The 16,271-nt window shown below is 33.7% G+C and overlaps 1 protein-coding gene across 1 annotated transcript in view; it reads right to left on the bottom strand.

Annotated features, from left to right (window-relative positions):
- The window catches only part of DNAH8 (dynein axonemal heavy chain 8), a 142,769-nt gene that overhangs the window by 46,268 nt on the left and 80,230 nt on the right, over positions 1-16,271 (bottom strand). Inside the window, 11 exon segments of the mRNA XM_075496199.1 lie at positions 4,044-4,162; positions 4,545-4,771; positions 5,350-5,514; positions 5,975-6,128; positions 6,464-6,594; positions 8,290-8,412; positions 8,830-9,022; positions 12,112-12,275; positions 12,829-12,938; positions 13,483-13,696; positions 15,670-15,792. Coding sequence (XP_075352314.1) covers positions 4,044-4,162; positions 4,545-4,771; positions 5,350-5,514; positions 5,975-6,128; positions 6,464-6,594; positions 8,290-8,412; positions 8,830-9,022; positions 12,112-12,275; positions 12,829-12,938; positions 13,483-13,696; positions 15,670-15,792 — 1,723 coding nt within the window.

Raw genomic sequence — 16,271 nt, 5'->3', positions numbered from 1 at the left:
GCTTACTATTCACTTTTCATGAATATAAATAATTTCACAAGGTGCAAAATTATTATAAACAAGCTTGATTCTTCAAAAGAGAAATCCATACTTCTTACTTTTAGTTTGTTATAGCTGTAAACATACCTAAATGTGTATAGCTGGGATATTACCTGCAATAAAATATATCCTTATGCTCATTACATAGACTTCTGAAAAAAAAGAAAAAAAGAAAAAAGAAAAAAGAAGAGAGAGAAGAGAGAGAAGAGAGAGAAGAGAGAGAAGAGAGAGAAGAGAGAGAAGAGAGAGAAGAGAGAGAAGAGAGAGAAGAGAGAGAAGAGAGAGAAGAGAGAGAAGAGAGAGAAGAGAGAGAAGAGAGAGAAGAGAGAGAAGAGAGAGAAGAGAGAGAAAGGAACAAAAACTAAAAAAAAAAGGAGGGGTATGTCAAGGATATGTTGTGTCATAAAGTCACAGGACAATCAGAAAATCAGACTGATACTGCATTTGTATCATTGCATGAGAAAATGACATAAATATTAGGATCCATAACTGCCTTCCAATAGGGAGTTCTTTCTAGAGAGAAGTGGGAAGAAGTGGAGTCACCAGAAATGGACCCAAAGGTCACAGCAAGACTACGACCTCCAGCTCCTGCATATTGAGTTTACCCTCTCTTGTACTTGGTGACAGAGAGTGCAGAAAAGCACATAAAAGCATCTGTGCCCACCTGGCTTAGGGCCAGTTCCATCATAGCTCTTATATGTGCTAAAGCAACTGTCCATAGAGGCCTTGCAGCCTTACACTAACAGTTGCCCAGAAAGAGAAGAGTTTGCTCCCTTTATAATTATTATATATTCAATCTTTCCCATGCATTCATGCATTCTTTTTTTCTCTCCTCTCTTGCTCATAGATTTGAGCAAAGATTTTTGGTTATTCCTGAGCTCCACATTGCATCCTGAAGCCTTTCTAGCCTCTCCTTTCTTCTTCATTACTGAATCTTAAAATCTTACAACTTGCCTGGAAGCATTCCCCTTATCTCCCACTCTCCCTAAGAGCTAGAGTCAGAGCACACTTGCAGTTATATTGCAATTTTCTCTGATGTGTGGTGTTTCTCTGTGATGTCTCTCCACTTTTCTGTTACCACATTTCACACAGACAAGCATTCTCTCCTAGCATATTTCTTGTTCTTCTGACACAGCTGCCTCATGATCAGGCTACTGCCATTCTACAGGCTCTTTATTATTACTTGCCAAAAGACAGCTTACTTTGCCACTCTCAACAATAAAGTTCAAAGGTATATTCACTGAAAGATGTTGACTGGGAGGCAAGAGAGATGTTTTAGAATGTTTCCTTTTCCTGGACATATGCCACTTCCTAAAATACTCTGAGGTACAGAGGTACATACACACTAACCTTCTACCGCCACCTCCCACTCCTCTGACAGCAATTTCCAAAATGGTTGTTACTTCACTTCACTGTAAAAAAAAGTTCTGAAAGGGAAGCTATGAAAGGGAAAGTGATACCCTTTGCTGCATTAGCTTTCCCTGCTACAGTCCTAGACTGAGAAGAAAGAAAGATGGACAAAGAATGGGAATATGCAGAACAAGAAGAACTGAAGAATTTCTGTTATAAACAAGAAAAATTTATAGCTTCTTCAGGTCCCCTGCATACTTCCAATCACAAGAAACATTACGACAGTACCATGCCAGCAGATAATTTTTTTTAGTGCTTGTAGTCATAAACAAATGCCTGATTTAGGCATTAGAAACAGGAACAGTATTTTTCAGAGGGCTATGTAGAACTCCATGTAAGAACAACTTATCTAAAGCAAGTTAAAAAGTCAGCATATATTTTGAACCTATAGGGAGAATCAAAGTAATCTTTATCTCTTGTCAATGTGTTTTGTAACTTGTCTGAATGATGACTGCAGAAAAGTAGCAAATATCAAAAAACTATATAAATCGTTATTAAGATACCAAGCCACAGTACTCTTAGCACCTCAAGGATGTAATTTCTGTCATTTCTAATTAGCCGGAGATCTAGCAACAAGTTGTTCAAAAGGATGACATGCCCACTTTGTCAAAGCTAAACTGAGGTTTTCTTGTAGAACCACAGTACTATATGAAAGACATTATCTACACATGTGGTGCTCTACCAAGGATTCCCCAGATTGATTCTGAGAGAAGACACAAGATGTTAAGCATTCAAAAATAATTGTAATTGTCATTGGATCTCAGTTTTTTCCTCATCTGTCTTACAAGATTTTTCACCCAAAGTGACAAAGCAGAAAAGAGATTACTTCTAGCTTTCAAAATATGTTGCTCGTATAGATACTATAGTGCTCACAAGCACACTTTCAGTGTGCTCAAGCCAGGGACTTTTCTAGAAATCAGTATTGATCAAGGTATTTCTTAGAAGTTTTCTGCTTTACAAGCATCTTGAATTGGCCCAGACATCATTACACACAGGAAAAACCTTTCAACAAGGAGATGAAGAGAGTGACATTATCTCAGCTGAGTTTAATAACATAAAATTTAAATCTCATATCAGGATAATCTCCTAACAAACTGAAACAACTTTCAAGGCTAATCTTTTTAACCTTCTAAATATTTTTGACATTAAGTGATGAAAGACTAAGGATTAAAGGATAAATGTGTGAGATAGTAGCTAAATAATTCATAACGAACTTTTTGAGAAAGTTCCTTAGGATGCAGTAAACAGTGGAGCACGTTTGGAGTCAGGGATGACCAATATTTTTGTTGTTTTGTAATACAACTTTTCTGTGCAAGTGAAACTATTCAGAATATTTTCTAACTGTCATGTGTATTGCCCATAAGATGACAGACTTGAGCATCAATGATATAAAGATGCTGCAGTAGAAGATGTACGTGTACATAGTCATTTTGTTTTGAAGACCACATAAGGAATTCGCAATATCATGTGAGAGGCTAGGAAAATCTACACATGAAATTTTCTTGATAGTGCTGAAGCTACTTAGGTTACTTCTTTTAAATTATTTTTGAAAAGAGAAGAACTGGAGAAAGAATACAAAAAAACCCCCCACCCTCAGAAATCTTCAAGGCTCTCAGACTTCATCCTCATCTTAAGCAGAGCTAATGATAAGTTCTGATTTCTAGAACTGGCAACAGATCCATTCAGGGAAATTTGCAAATGTGAAAATATTAAGGATCACTTACTCCTCTACAGTTCGCTTTAATTCAGCAAACAGTTTGTGAATAAAATAAATATCTACATGTTCTTACTCTATTCTTTTCTTCATGTGAAGTGTACCAGTTGCATTGTTAATCATTCTCTAAATGCTACATCCTTTTACCTTTGTATGAAAAATCTTATAATGTAGAATTCTCTATTCTGTTAGATTGATATACAGTATCTTTTCCCACAAAGACCAAGTTTCCTAAGCTGTTCAGTTGCCTTTGTAGATTTACAAAAGCATGTCTAGATGCAAACCAGAGAAAACTGGAAATGTATTCTGAACCTATTAAGTACTAATCTAATGCCAAAAATTAGGTAATTTCAAACAGATATCCAAAATTAGAAGAACATTTCAATCATAATTTTCTGTATTTCAGATCCCTAGTTATAAAATGACCACAAGTAACTGCTACTTATTCTACAGCAGAAATCTGAAATAAATCAACTGCGAAGCGCTCAGATTGTACAGCGAGAATTTCCATAGACAAGTCCAGAAGTAAATTAATAACTGTGTTTAGAGCTACCTCTCTCTACACTAGTAAATCAGATGCTTTCTCTGGCTATTTTCAGGTTCTACTTTCTATTACAAATGCTAAATCAGAAATAATAAAGTTTAGTATAATGCTGAGATGAATGATTAAGCTGGCAGCTTCTTTGAGGAATTTTTGTAAGAGAATCAGTGTGAACTGGTGATAGCTGGAGTGCTTTGAAATGGTCCTCATGCTACCAGTTTCGAACTGTGATCCAGGAGAACTGATTTTAAGTGATCACTAAATAAGTAGTCTAATATTAAAAATACAGATCATTTGAGACCCTACATGCAAATATATCCTTATTCCTATTTTGCTTACCAATTTGCATACGTTCAGCTTGTTCATTAATACTCTCTAACTTTTCAGTATAAACTTCTTTGTAGCCATTGATGAAAGAGAGATAGGATTTAGGTGTTACATAAGCTCTTCTTCGATACCTAAAACATAGTATATTGGCAACAGCAACTTAGTACATATTTTTGATATGTACAGCCATTTGATTACTTCCAATGAAACAGAATATTATATAAATCAAGTCTTTAATTCAGTCAAAATCAAATTTCTTCAAAATGCAAACTCATTTCCAATTACATTGTTTTTATCCACATAGCAATGTTAAAGATTGTTGAACAGTGGGAATGAAGAGAATGAATTTGCAACATAATAGTAATTACTTTTCATGCATATATTGATATAGCAGATTTATTTTTGTATTAGCCTTAAAAGACACTTATTGATTCATATAACACAATGAGTTAAAAAAACACTATCAGTAGCAACAATTTTGGGATTAATTATTGCATTTGTATAAAATATTACCTTTGGAAATAATTCTCACAGCTTTCTGAAACTATATCATGAAAGAGACCCATGGTTTCCACTACTTGTGTTTTAACTGATGCAGAGCAGACCATATTAAATTCTGAAAGAAAATAACTGGCTACAGCTACAAGAGCTTCCTTGGGCCATCGACTGAACCAATCCATGGTGCACCCTGATATGAGACCAGGAAATTTCAAAGAACGTGCACGGAACTTCTCACCAACCTAAAGAGAGTAACACTGTTAACTTATGCTATGATACTTAATTAGGTTGATCAAAATGTTTAATCCATATAAATAACTAAATAGTCTATTTTTTTCTTGCTAATTTTCTGCTTAGAACATCCTGCACAGTTTTTCTTTTATATAAGTATTTTGCTAAATTTCCAACATTCAATATTTTATGAAATTCGAAGAAAGAAGTTTGTGACAAATATGTTTCTTAATATTTTAAAACTTCAATTAACTTACTTTAATTTCCATTATATTCTTGTTTTCAAGTAAAAAACAAGAATTTCACAAAGATGCGTTCAATGATTTGTATTAGGAAAGAATACGCCAGGAGGAAAAAATAAAAATTACTTTAACATGTAAGGAATGATTTAATTTTTAAGTGTTTTGTTTTTAACTTCTGACAACTGTACTATTACTTTTATTATCTCAGCAATTATAACCAGACTTCAGTAATCTTTTTATGCATCTTTAAATCTCCTTAAAAATATAATGCTTGAATAATCCTGTCACATGTTATAGGACAGTTTGCTAATGGAAGTAAGGAAGAAAGATATGAAGCAAAAACTTACTGGAGAAAAGCAGAGGACAACATGCAAGTTCTTCTTCGCCCGAGTTAAAAAATATTCATAGAGATTATCAAAGGTAGGAGGACACCGAGGCATCTCTTTTTTCATCACAGGTATTAATCCTTGGGTGATTTCATCCAATTCATCCCGAGTAAATAAATTAGAAATCTTTTAATAAAATTAAAGTTGACAGAAAATAAATTGCATGGACGTAATTATTATAGAGTTTACAAATATTCGTCTGTTTAGATCTGTATCTCTCTCACTGCATATATCCAGTTTAGACAGATTAAAACCCAAATTTGTCCCTGATTTAGACTTCATGTAACTCCATTAAAAACTAGGAAGTCTAACTCGGGAAGAGTACAGATCCTAACTGGCCAGTGAATACTCATTTAATAAAGGCTACTGAAATACCCATCACAGCTCCTTATCTTTTCCTCACTTACACTGAAATAAAGGATAGTCACAGCAAGAACACTCCTTATTTTAAAAGTTCACATATTTTAGAGTTAATCATTACTGATTCTACAATTTATTACCAAAATAAATGGAAATAAACTAGTGGGAACGAATTCTGCAGTTTCCTCTTTCTAAAGTACATTGTCTGTGATGTTGAGACTCTTACCTCGCCTGAAGACAGCAGATTATTAACATATTCCAAAAATGACTCCTCTTTTATTTCATTATCAGTGAAAATAAAAGTGATGCCTTTTCCTTCTACTCCAGCTGTTCTATACAACAACTTTAAATCATCTGACAGATTGCTTACATTATAGGATCTAGGAGAAATAATAAACATTACCTGTTAATTCAAAACAACTCAGAATACTGCTATTTTCAGATTATAGTGTTTTATAAATGATAGTGCAAACATCCTTTGTAAACACACATATTTTGGCTCAGGAATAGCTAACATATGGTCCAGCTTTTTCAGCTCAAACTTAATCCAATGTTGTATACAAACCAGATAAGAATGTATTGTTTTCCACATTTTTAAATGGTGACAAAATGGAGAAAGAAAAAAAAAAAAAAGGCTGTTAAAAACATAAGTTATGACCATGTAAAGAAAAAGCAATAGCATAAATTGAATTTATATAATTCTTGAATTTCTTACCTGGTTAAAGTGATCTGAAATATTTTATAGCCAGCAATAAAGGAGGCCAACCTTGAAAGACTTTGTTTTCCAGAACCACCAACTCCAACAAGTAAAGCATTTCCATATGCTGTCCGAATTATCCGGGAAATCTATATAGGAAAAAATGGAAGAAAAGCTCATTAATAAATTTAAATTAAAACATTAATTGGAAAAATAAAAAATCTGTTATACTTTACACTTTATTTATTAGAGCACAATGTAAAGATTATTAAAAGGATACTTGCAGAAAATTTTTCCTCTCAAAAGAACACTTGTACATTCTTTAGGAATTTTGTATAGCTAATGAAAAGCTGCACGTAAGAATATAGGATGGTTCAAATTAGTTACACATAGAATTTAAATACATAAAGGGTTTTGAACTCCATTTTATGTTGAAGGTATCATCCTAAATGTGTTTAAAAATATCAATAGAAAAACTTTAGCTAGACAGATAAACATACTACATTCCTAATTTTAAGAGTCTGAAAGACTTGGACACTTTGAAACTATCATTTAGTGTTATCTTTTATTTTATCTACCTTCAACGTTTCCTTTGAAGTAATTTTCTTAACAAGTCTCCCAGATACAAAAGCTGGATTACAAATTTTCTATGCTACTGCTTTTTTACCATCTCCTGTATATACATTACATCTTCCTTGGTTTTATTATATGTTAGTGCACTTTTACTTTTAAGATGCTACAGTTTGCTTTGCTCCTAATGTAAATTATGTACAAAATGCAAAAGATTGGCATCTACATCACGCCTGTTAATTCTATTCATTTTTTCCTTCAAAGGTTTTATGCACAGTTCCCTCTAAGCCTATCCAGATAACTATATTAAAATAGAAGTCTAAATGTGAAATTATGAGGGTGACTAAATTTATTGTCACCATAGTGGCAGCAGGGCTCGTTCCTACTACCTAACTGCATATCCCAGATATTCTGGTTAAAACTTGCCAACGGAAATGGAGTATCAGAGATTTTCAAGGTCTTCTGAAATTCACCTAGTATCATATGAACTGTATTTAAAAATAAAATTATTTTATTCTGTTTAAATGCAAAGCAAACAAAGTCATTTACTTCACTTGAGGTCAACTAGAGAAGAACCAAACATCTCCTTCTGTTTTGGTTTCACTGTGGCTTCTATGTGCCTTTCAGTAAACAGATCATCAAGTTAAAAGTAATTCCTGAGATAACTAACCAACTTCTTAAATGTGAGGCACAGCACTTCAAACAAATCTCATGCTTAGCCTTTTTTTTCCCCTTGTGAATCAGATTCTGATTTCAGATGAATTATTTCCTTATATCTTCCTTTCTGAATAGGCGTTCAACTGATTGTAAACGGAGACTTTCCTTTACCTTACACACTGATTCTACTGCAGCCCTGATTTATATTTCTTTTCATGTGTCTCATCCAATCAGATTCTACCTCATGTTGTTTTGGTCACTTGTCAGGTACAGATACCTTTGAAGTGTTCTCTGAATTCTTAATGATTAAAAATCATTCTATATACAAAATACAAGTGTGCCTCATTATGACCTCACCTTTCCTGTCGAGGAAAATCTTCACACCTCTGAATACATCGAAGCTTAACAAATATATAAAATAAGGTATTTATTACAAAACATGCAACAGGTAAAACAACTGTAGCTCTTTCCTAGTTCTTGAAAATGACTAGGCAAAGATGGCAAGCAAGTTTGGGGATAAGAGTAGCTTTTCAGAATGTGCCCTCTAAGCATAGCTTTCCTAAACAAGGAACACTGTTGCAAGAGTTAAACTAATAAAAAAGTAACAAACCCCAAACCTTAATAAGATGTGTCATTGCATCCTTAAAAAACACCAAATCAAGAAATGATCCTCTAATACATTCATTGTATTGTCTCTGATACATTTGCAATTTTTCACAAAGAAATTCAAAGCTTGGAATCTGGGGACAAAAAAAAAAATATCCGTTACAATACTAGCGTGGCCCTTCAGAATTTAAAACTGCACTGACACTTTTACACAAAATTGAGTTCATGTATTGGCCACGTGTAATGAGATTATCTTGTTAATTCACTGTAGTGATTGTAGTTGTGTTTAAGCAGAAATTTTCTGCTAATGGTGGGAAAAAAAGGAGGAGGGAGAATAGGAATGAATAAACTATATTTATATGGCATTATTAACTTTAACATCACTAAAACGATTTCTTGCATACTAACAAAAAAAATCTAGATATATCTTCACAAAAAATGTGGTAGGTATTCAACAAAACTTTCTGTATGATAGGAGTTCAGCAATATAACATACTTAATAATTAAAGGAAAACTTCAGTGCCTACTATTTTAGGTGTAAAATGAAATACCTCCTCATAAATTTTTGGTGGTTCAAACACAAAATCTTCTGGTTCGTCACCAGTTGGTTCAGGCATCTCCCGTAAAAAATCTACAAAATATGGTTCAGCTTGGAGAACTTCTGTTAAGCCTGTATCCACATATTCTTCAATTGCTTTAGTAATAGTTTTATCAAACCAGGCTGTATCTTCAGGAGTAATAAATCTAAAAATCATAGATAAGTACAATTTTTTAAAAACTGATTTCTACTTATATAGGGAAAAAAACAGATAATTAAATACTAAAAAAAACCTTGAAACATTTCAAAGAAAAATACATATTAGGCAATACATATTAGACAATAGTCACAGAAATGGATTAGGAAATATTCACAGAAATGAAATGCTTCCACACTCTAAAGTATAATAGTCAATCACATAAAACATAAAACACAGAAACAACTTGACTTTCCAACTTTCACCTAGAACTAGGCAATGACAGACCATTTAGTTTCTCAGATGAAAAAGGATGAGAAAGGTTGAATGATTTCCCAAATAACCATGGCTAAGTGACCCTTATCATCTTTCAACCTGCAGCAGAATAACATGATTTATGTTATTATAGTAATGCCTATGAAGCTGCAATGAGATAAGGAATAGTGAAAGGAAGATAGTATATGTCACTATAACCTGACTTGATTCTCAATCCCTCTTACACCAAAATCCATAATTAACAGAGGGGGATATACACTGTGGGAGGGGAGGAGTAATGCAGATTGAAATAAAACAAAGTCTGCAAACACAAATACTAGTGACTACATTTCATTGTTTAAACAGCTGTATCTGCTTCCATTGATAGGTTCAAGATGGTTTTAATACAGATCAAGATCTTTGACTACTGTGATTATCTGTGGCTGTGATTATCTGAGAAGCAATCAAAAATGATACTCAGTAGTAACTGGTAAACATAAAAGGCAAGAACCACCTAGACCCCAGAAAAAGGGAATGCCAACTGTGAATGTCAAACTACAGAAAAAAAAAATATTCATCTTTACTTCTTTTCCTTTTCAGTGATACAACTGAGAGGAAAATAGGACAAACATGAAAAAGCTGTACACAGTGCTCTGAGTTTTCAGCTAAGACAAAGAATACTAGAGAACTGTGGTACAGAGACAGCCTAGATATACATTATATACTTCATTATTGTTAGAGGTTCTTAGTGATGACATTATAACACTAACCACTATGGAATGTAAAAGCAGCATGGAAGAAGAGACTGCATGACTACACTCTCTCTCCCCCTCTCTCTAATATATAACATATCTGTACAAATACATATCTTTCATGTATTTTTAAATTCCCCACAACAAATAAAAAAAATTAAGAACATTTCCATAAATGTCAGTGATATTGCTGCTAACTTTAAAGCAGAAAGTAATACACTCAAAGATGTATACCACTTTTGCATCAGTGGGCATGATCCTAATTTCAAATTCAAATTAAACATTTTCCACCTTTTTATATCAAAGGCACTCTATTGCACATATAAATACATATACATCAGTTTCAGGTAATTTGTATGTTTGTATAATATATGGTAGTTCAGGCACTTAGAAATATCAGCAGTGTTAGACTTTGCAGTGGATTTACACTGAGTAGGCTTTCTCAGATTATAGAGAATAACTATTAAAGTCAGCAGAAAACTCTGGCCTTCACTTTTATATTCTTGACAACTGATGGGTAAGATTTCCTTTTAGATTTCCTGCATGCATTTTCTGAACTCAGTATATGTATCTAAGGAGAGAGGAGAAAGGGATCAGGATTTTGAAATTAGAGTTCCTCTGGGATATTGGAACTAGTCATAATAGCAATCTTTCTTCCTTGGCTCTTAACTCAAGTATGTTAATGCACCTTCCTGGGGAAAATGAGAAGGCATCTGCCAGCTGATTCAGAGCTCTCATGGAAGAAAATGAGGGATTCTAGAAGACACAGGTAGGGATGGTAAACAAGACTGGTTGACAATGGACTATATTTTGTTTGGAACTGTTTCTAACATTCATCTGAAATGGAGGGCAGTTGTTTCAACCACCAGTTTTGGCAATGTGTAACTCATCTCTAAGTTTTATATATCTTGTTTTGTTTCTGTTTCAACTGAGTACATGCTAAAGTCCACATGCCAATGTATACTTAGGAGGATTTCACTTTGTCCCTCTTATCTTTTGAAAACAAAGAAGAAACTCCATGTAATTCTTATACCTTTGCTCTTTGCTTTATTTTGACAAGTTACTAGAATAATAGCGATTAAGCCTGACTGTGCTTGAATACAATGCAATCATTATGTATACTTCTTGCCTGCTACCATGCCAAATGATCTGCACCAGACTGCATTTATGTAGTCAGCATCTTAAAATACATAAATTCCATTTTAGACTTCTGCAACTATGTTGAATATTGAAAAAATTCTGGTCATGGCAGGTAACTCCTAAGCACTTGCCAATTCAAGGCCTTTAGGTCTAATTAAGAGCAAAAGCAATATAATATGCCTTCTTGTGTCCATAGCAAAACATTTTAAATTCTTTTCACTTTGTGATAGCTTTATAAAGTAAATGCAGTGTAATAAAATACATGTACGTATTTTTAAGAGTCAACATTTAACTTCAATGCTTTAATTAAAAAGTATTAATTTTATAAAAATTATGAAGGCCCTTCCTCAGTACATCAGAATAAGAAATAATTATATTCATGAAAATCCACAATAGCGGTGGCTATATGTCAAATTTTTACTGGCAGCTACAGTACTACGCCTAGAATTTCACCAAGAAATTGAAACACTAAACACAAAAATATTACTGGATCTTGAACACATACAGCTCATAACTGTATCTGTTTTATGAATATTTTAAAGGATGTTTAGAGGAGATGGGCCATTTTTTAATCATAGGCATGTGATGCTTTTTTCTGTGAGGAGATCAAAGCAATTTTAAATTATTCTCCGTGTATAAATTTAGGACACCGTACAATACTCTTTTTTACAGAGGAACTGGCTGACTGTAGCCAAAGATAAGTGCAAAAAAATGTAGGTTAGAATATAGAATATGCATATATCCTGGAGTTCTCCATCCAATTACTGGTTTAATCTATCAGTACATAGCATGATATTTGTTGGGATAATACCCCAATGCAGACTGCATGTACAATAAAATTTTTCATATTGGCCTAATAAGGTTTATCATATTAAGAAGTTTTGCAGATGTATGAGCATAAATTAAGTAAATGGCTAAACCTACTAAATATAAAATTCTATAGTTATTATACCTGTCAGCAATTACTCTGGTACATTCATGTTTAAAAAGTGTTAGAAGGACAGTGCTGCTGTTGCATTCTTCTGCCTTTATAGTTAACATTCCTTGCCAAATTCTAGAAAGGTCTCGAAGGTTGAAGATATAGTGGAATTTAGATGGTGTAGGCAGCATCTTTCTCTAAAGAAAAATAGTTAATATTCAAAATCAATAACAATTAGAAGGAATCAAGAATAATATAAACTATAAATTCATAATTAATAACACATATAAAATATAAAAATAACAAAATACTAATTTTCACACATAATACTGTGGGCAAACTCCTTCTAAGAAGTCATCAAAAATATCTCATTTGTTTGGAAGCAGGATCTAGCACTAAATGTAAAACTCCAACTCTTATAATGTGTAATTATTTAATATGTGACTCTGGGCTTTATAAATAAAAAATTGTAATTTGCAAAGAATTTCACTCCCTGTTCCTTAGTTAGAGTGATTAAAGATATGGGTAACATGAATAAAACTATAGGAATGAATGGGCTGATATTTCCATTCATCTGTCTTGTATACTGAAATCTGATATTTTCCAGATTTTATTTCCAAATCTTTTTAGCCCATCTTTCTCCTGTTTTTTTCTTGCTATAGATATGTTCTTAAGGAATATGTGCCTAAATTACACTAATAGGCACTCTGTTTAGACAGATTGTGATAAAACTTTCCCTGTAATTTATACCTTTGTCCACTGCCACAATATTCTGCCTGTTGGGACCAATTTTTTCACCATATCACATACTTCAGGGTTGAACTTTCTACATGAATGAAAGTATCCACAGCCAATAATACCTGAAAAGATAAAACACAATATACAATCAGTCTCAAGTTGTAGGATATAATAAGGTAGGTTGTGAGCAAGCATATAAGTACTTATTTAAAACGTTAACTAGCTTTTAAACTATAGATGCAATAATTTTGTCTCTCTTGTCCATGGCTTTTCCGAACCAGTGTAGAAACAACTGGCAGTAACTGCTGGCTTTTAACAATACACTGTATTGACAAAGTTAACAGAATTGAGAACTTCAGCAACAGAGGGCATTTCAGACAGCGCAGAGGTGGAATGGTAACCTACATAGCAATAGGAGTGCTCATATTCTTCCAGGAAATGCCATTACTTTCTTATTAATTATTCTGCTTGTCCAAAATTAGAAAGACAAGCATTTAAGGGGGTCAGTTACTCTTCCACGGCACTATTTTTGCTGTAATACAGCTTCAGTTGTTTCACTGGAAGTACTCTGAATTTGCATGATGAAAGTGAGAAAGAGAACATACTTTTACACGTTTTAAGTCAATTATGAAAAAAAAAAAATACTAAAACAAGAGAAAGAAGTACCAAAAATTTTGTCTATGGATGCATTGGATGGCAATGTACAATTGAACACACAAAACTGTCTTTTTAAACGCTGAGGAATATCATTACGGCCTCCTCCAGGATGTATCATTGCTGCTATTAATTGTACATCTACAATTGTAGTGAAGTCTCCAGGTTTATCCAAGCTGTACATTCCTTTCATTTCCATCATCTGACGAACGATTTCATTTGTTACCTGTAAGTTTATGTAACTTGTACAAATTAGAAATTCAAACAAGAAGAAAAGAAAATGTACCTTGATAATTTAATTTCTTCTTGTAACTCTACCACTAATCCCTAGAGAGAGGTTTTCACTTGAATCTAAATCCAGATTAAACTATCTTCCTTAGTCATATGGAAGATATGACTTCTTATTGCATACCAACCAGAAAAATCTAGAAATATCTTCACAAAAATGTGGTAGGTATTCAACAAAACTTTCTGTATGATATGAGTTCAGCAATACAACATACTTAATAATTAAAGGAAAACCAAGATCTTAATAATTAAAGAAAACCAAGAATCAAAGGAAAACCAAAATCATGTAAACCAAGATCTTTACGTGATTTTAAACAGCAGGAAAATCTTTTCAGAGCTGTACTACCATATAATATCAACAAAATGTGTTTGTATTCCTTTCAACTCAATTAAGTTAAGGCAATGAACTGGAAAAAAAATTGTTTTGCTCCATATTTTGTTGCTGGACATTCAGCTCCAGATGTTCAAACTATGCTTTTCAGTTCTCCCTTTGGCCTCCTTTGAAGCAAACCAACTAATTCTTTTTTGAAACATGAAGCTGTTTATTCTGAAAAGGTTATTCACTCCACATTCCACTCTACAGCACCTGTATGGATCAGGAGGCACCAGAGTTTGCCCCCACAGCAACTGCTCCAACGATATTCAGCAAGCCTTATGTGCTCACATACCCTAACAAAGCCACATGATATGCAGCAGGGCATTGATCACAAATCATCATCCCATTAAAATATTTCGTCAGTGTCTTGGGCCACAATGGAAGACCTTCCATTGTGGAGGTCCTTCCATAATGGAGATCCTTCCTATTATTGAACACTGCCTGGGCCTGTGAGGGCTTTTCCTCAAACACAACCACCTATGTTCTAGACTACGGTCAAGCAGCTCAGTGTTGTGGGTTATTCAATGCTAGTTTCAATTTTTTTAAAAAATTAAAAGTTCTCTCAAGTGAGAGTAAATGATGCAAACCAAAGAACTGATATATATTGGCATTTAGGTAGAAGGCCAGGTTCCACTCCAGAGACACTAAAACCACATGCTTGGCTTCCATTTTGATATAAACAGTTTCCTAAAGTGAAGAGGAAGAAATATTCAGTCTACATAGACTCACTCATATCCATACTGCCATTTAAATATGTGCCCAAGCCCACTCTCATAACCAGACCTACTACCCACACTGTTGACAAACCAGCTCAATGCTGTGAGCAGCCTTAAGCCAAACTGTGAGGCTCACAGAAGCCAGAGAGCCTGAGCACTCAAAAGTGCACGGAGGCCCCAGGTTTCTAATTTGTTATTTTCTTGGAGCAAATTAAAAAAAGAAATGGTAAGCATACTTGGTCTTTATGTTAGAATAGACATTCCAGAAGACCTAGCATCCTGGGCTGGAAATACTTCAGACCTACTATGGGAAGGAACTGTGAGACACTTTTGCCTGATTTTGGGTCTGTATAGGCATATGAATATTACACATGCAAGTTGTAGATGGGCTCATCAAAAGCCAAAATTATTTAATCCAGTTTGCAAGCCAATGTGTTACCCTTGAATTTGGACACGGCCTTTATTACTTTCTCCAAGGTATCATGCTTCCGGTTTGCAGAAAGTTTGTTTATTGGTGCTCTCAAACTAATGTCAATCTTGAACTTAATAATATGGTACTTTAGTACAGTGATGCTTTTTATTTAGTCTTACAAAAATACGAGGAAGTGGAGATAGTGTAAGATATGACACCATTGTCCTACATGTCTCGTCAGTAAATCTGATTTTCTCTCTTTTTTTTCTTCATCAATGTACCATAATTAGAAAGCATTTCCAATAATTAACAGTTAACTAAAGTATTGAGGAAGTCCACTGATTCCCATGTATATAAAAAAAGGGCAACAATTTGAGAATAAGTCGTATTTGTTAAAAAAAGTTTACCTGATCTCCCCATTCATTGATAAATGGCATATTGATATCATCAATAAAAACAGTCATTTTTCTGCCTCCAGGAGGTCCATAAGTACTTCCAATGCGTTTGTCCACATAACTCTCTATTGTCCTCTGAAAATTAAAGAAAGTTCTTGTTTTGCATCTAAAGTAACAATATTTAAAATGTATTGTTAAAAAATGTGTTACTTATTGCTTTCTGCTACAGCACTTATCCAGTGATTTCCTCTTTTTGTTAGTAGTTTCATCTCTGATTCATCATTAAGGAACCCTATTCTCCTCTTCATCACACTCATTCCTATGCAATTCCCCGGCCTTAGGACTATGTCCTTCAACCCATCTCTGGCTACCAGAAAAGTTTTTAAAAAGTTTTCAAACTTGGAAATTATTATTTCATTATCAGCATTGAAGCCAATTATATAAACTAAAGAATCAGGAAAAAACTGAAGAAGTATAACCAAAACTTTTCATTAATCTAAAATGAAAAGGAAAGGTCTTCAGCACAAAATGGATTCTTAGAATTCCATAATGAAAAAGTACACAGCAATCATGAATATATGTATCTCTATGTGAGTGGCTATATTTTATTCTGA

Source organism: Mycteria americana, chromosome 3, assembly GCF_035582795.1.
Source record: "Mycteria americana isolate JAX WOST 10 ecotype Jacksonville Zoo and Gardens chromosome 3, USCA_MyAme_1.0, whole genome shotgun sequence".
NCBI classification, from domain to species: Eukaryota; Metazoa; Chordata; class Aves; order Ciconiiformes; family Ciconiidae; genus Mycteria; species Mycteria americana.
This window is presented reverse-complemented; position numbering and strand designations above follow the sequence as displayed.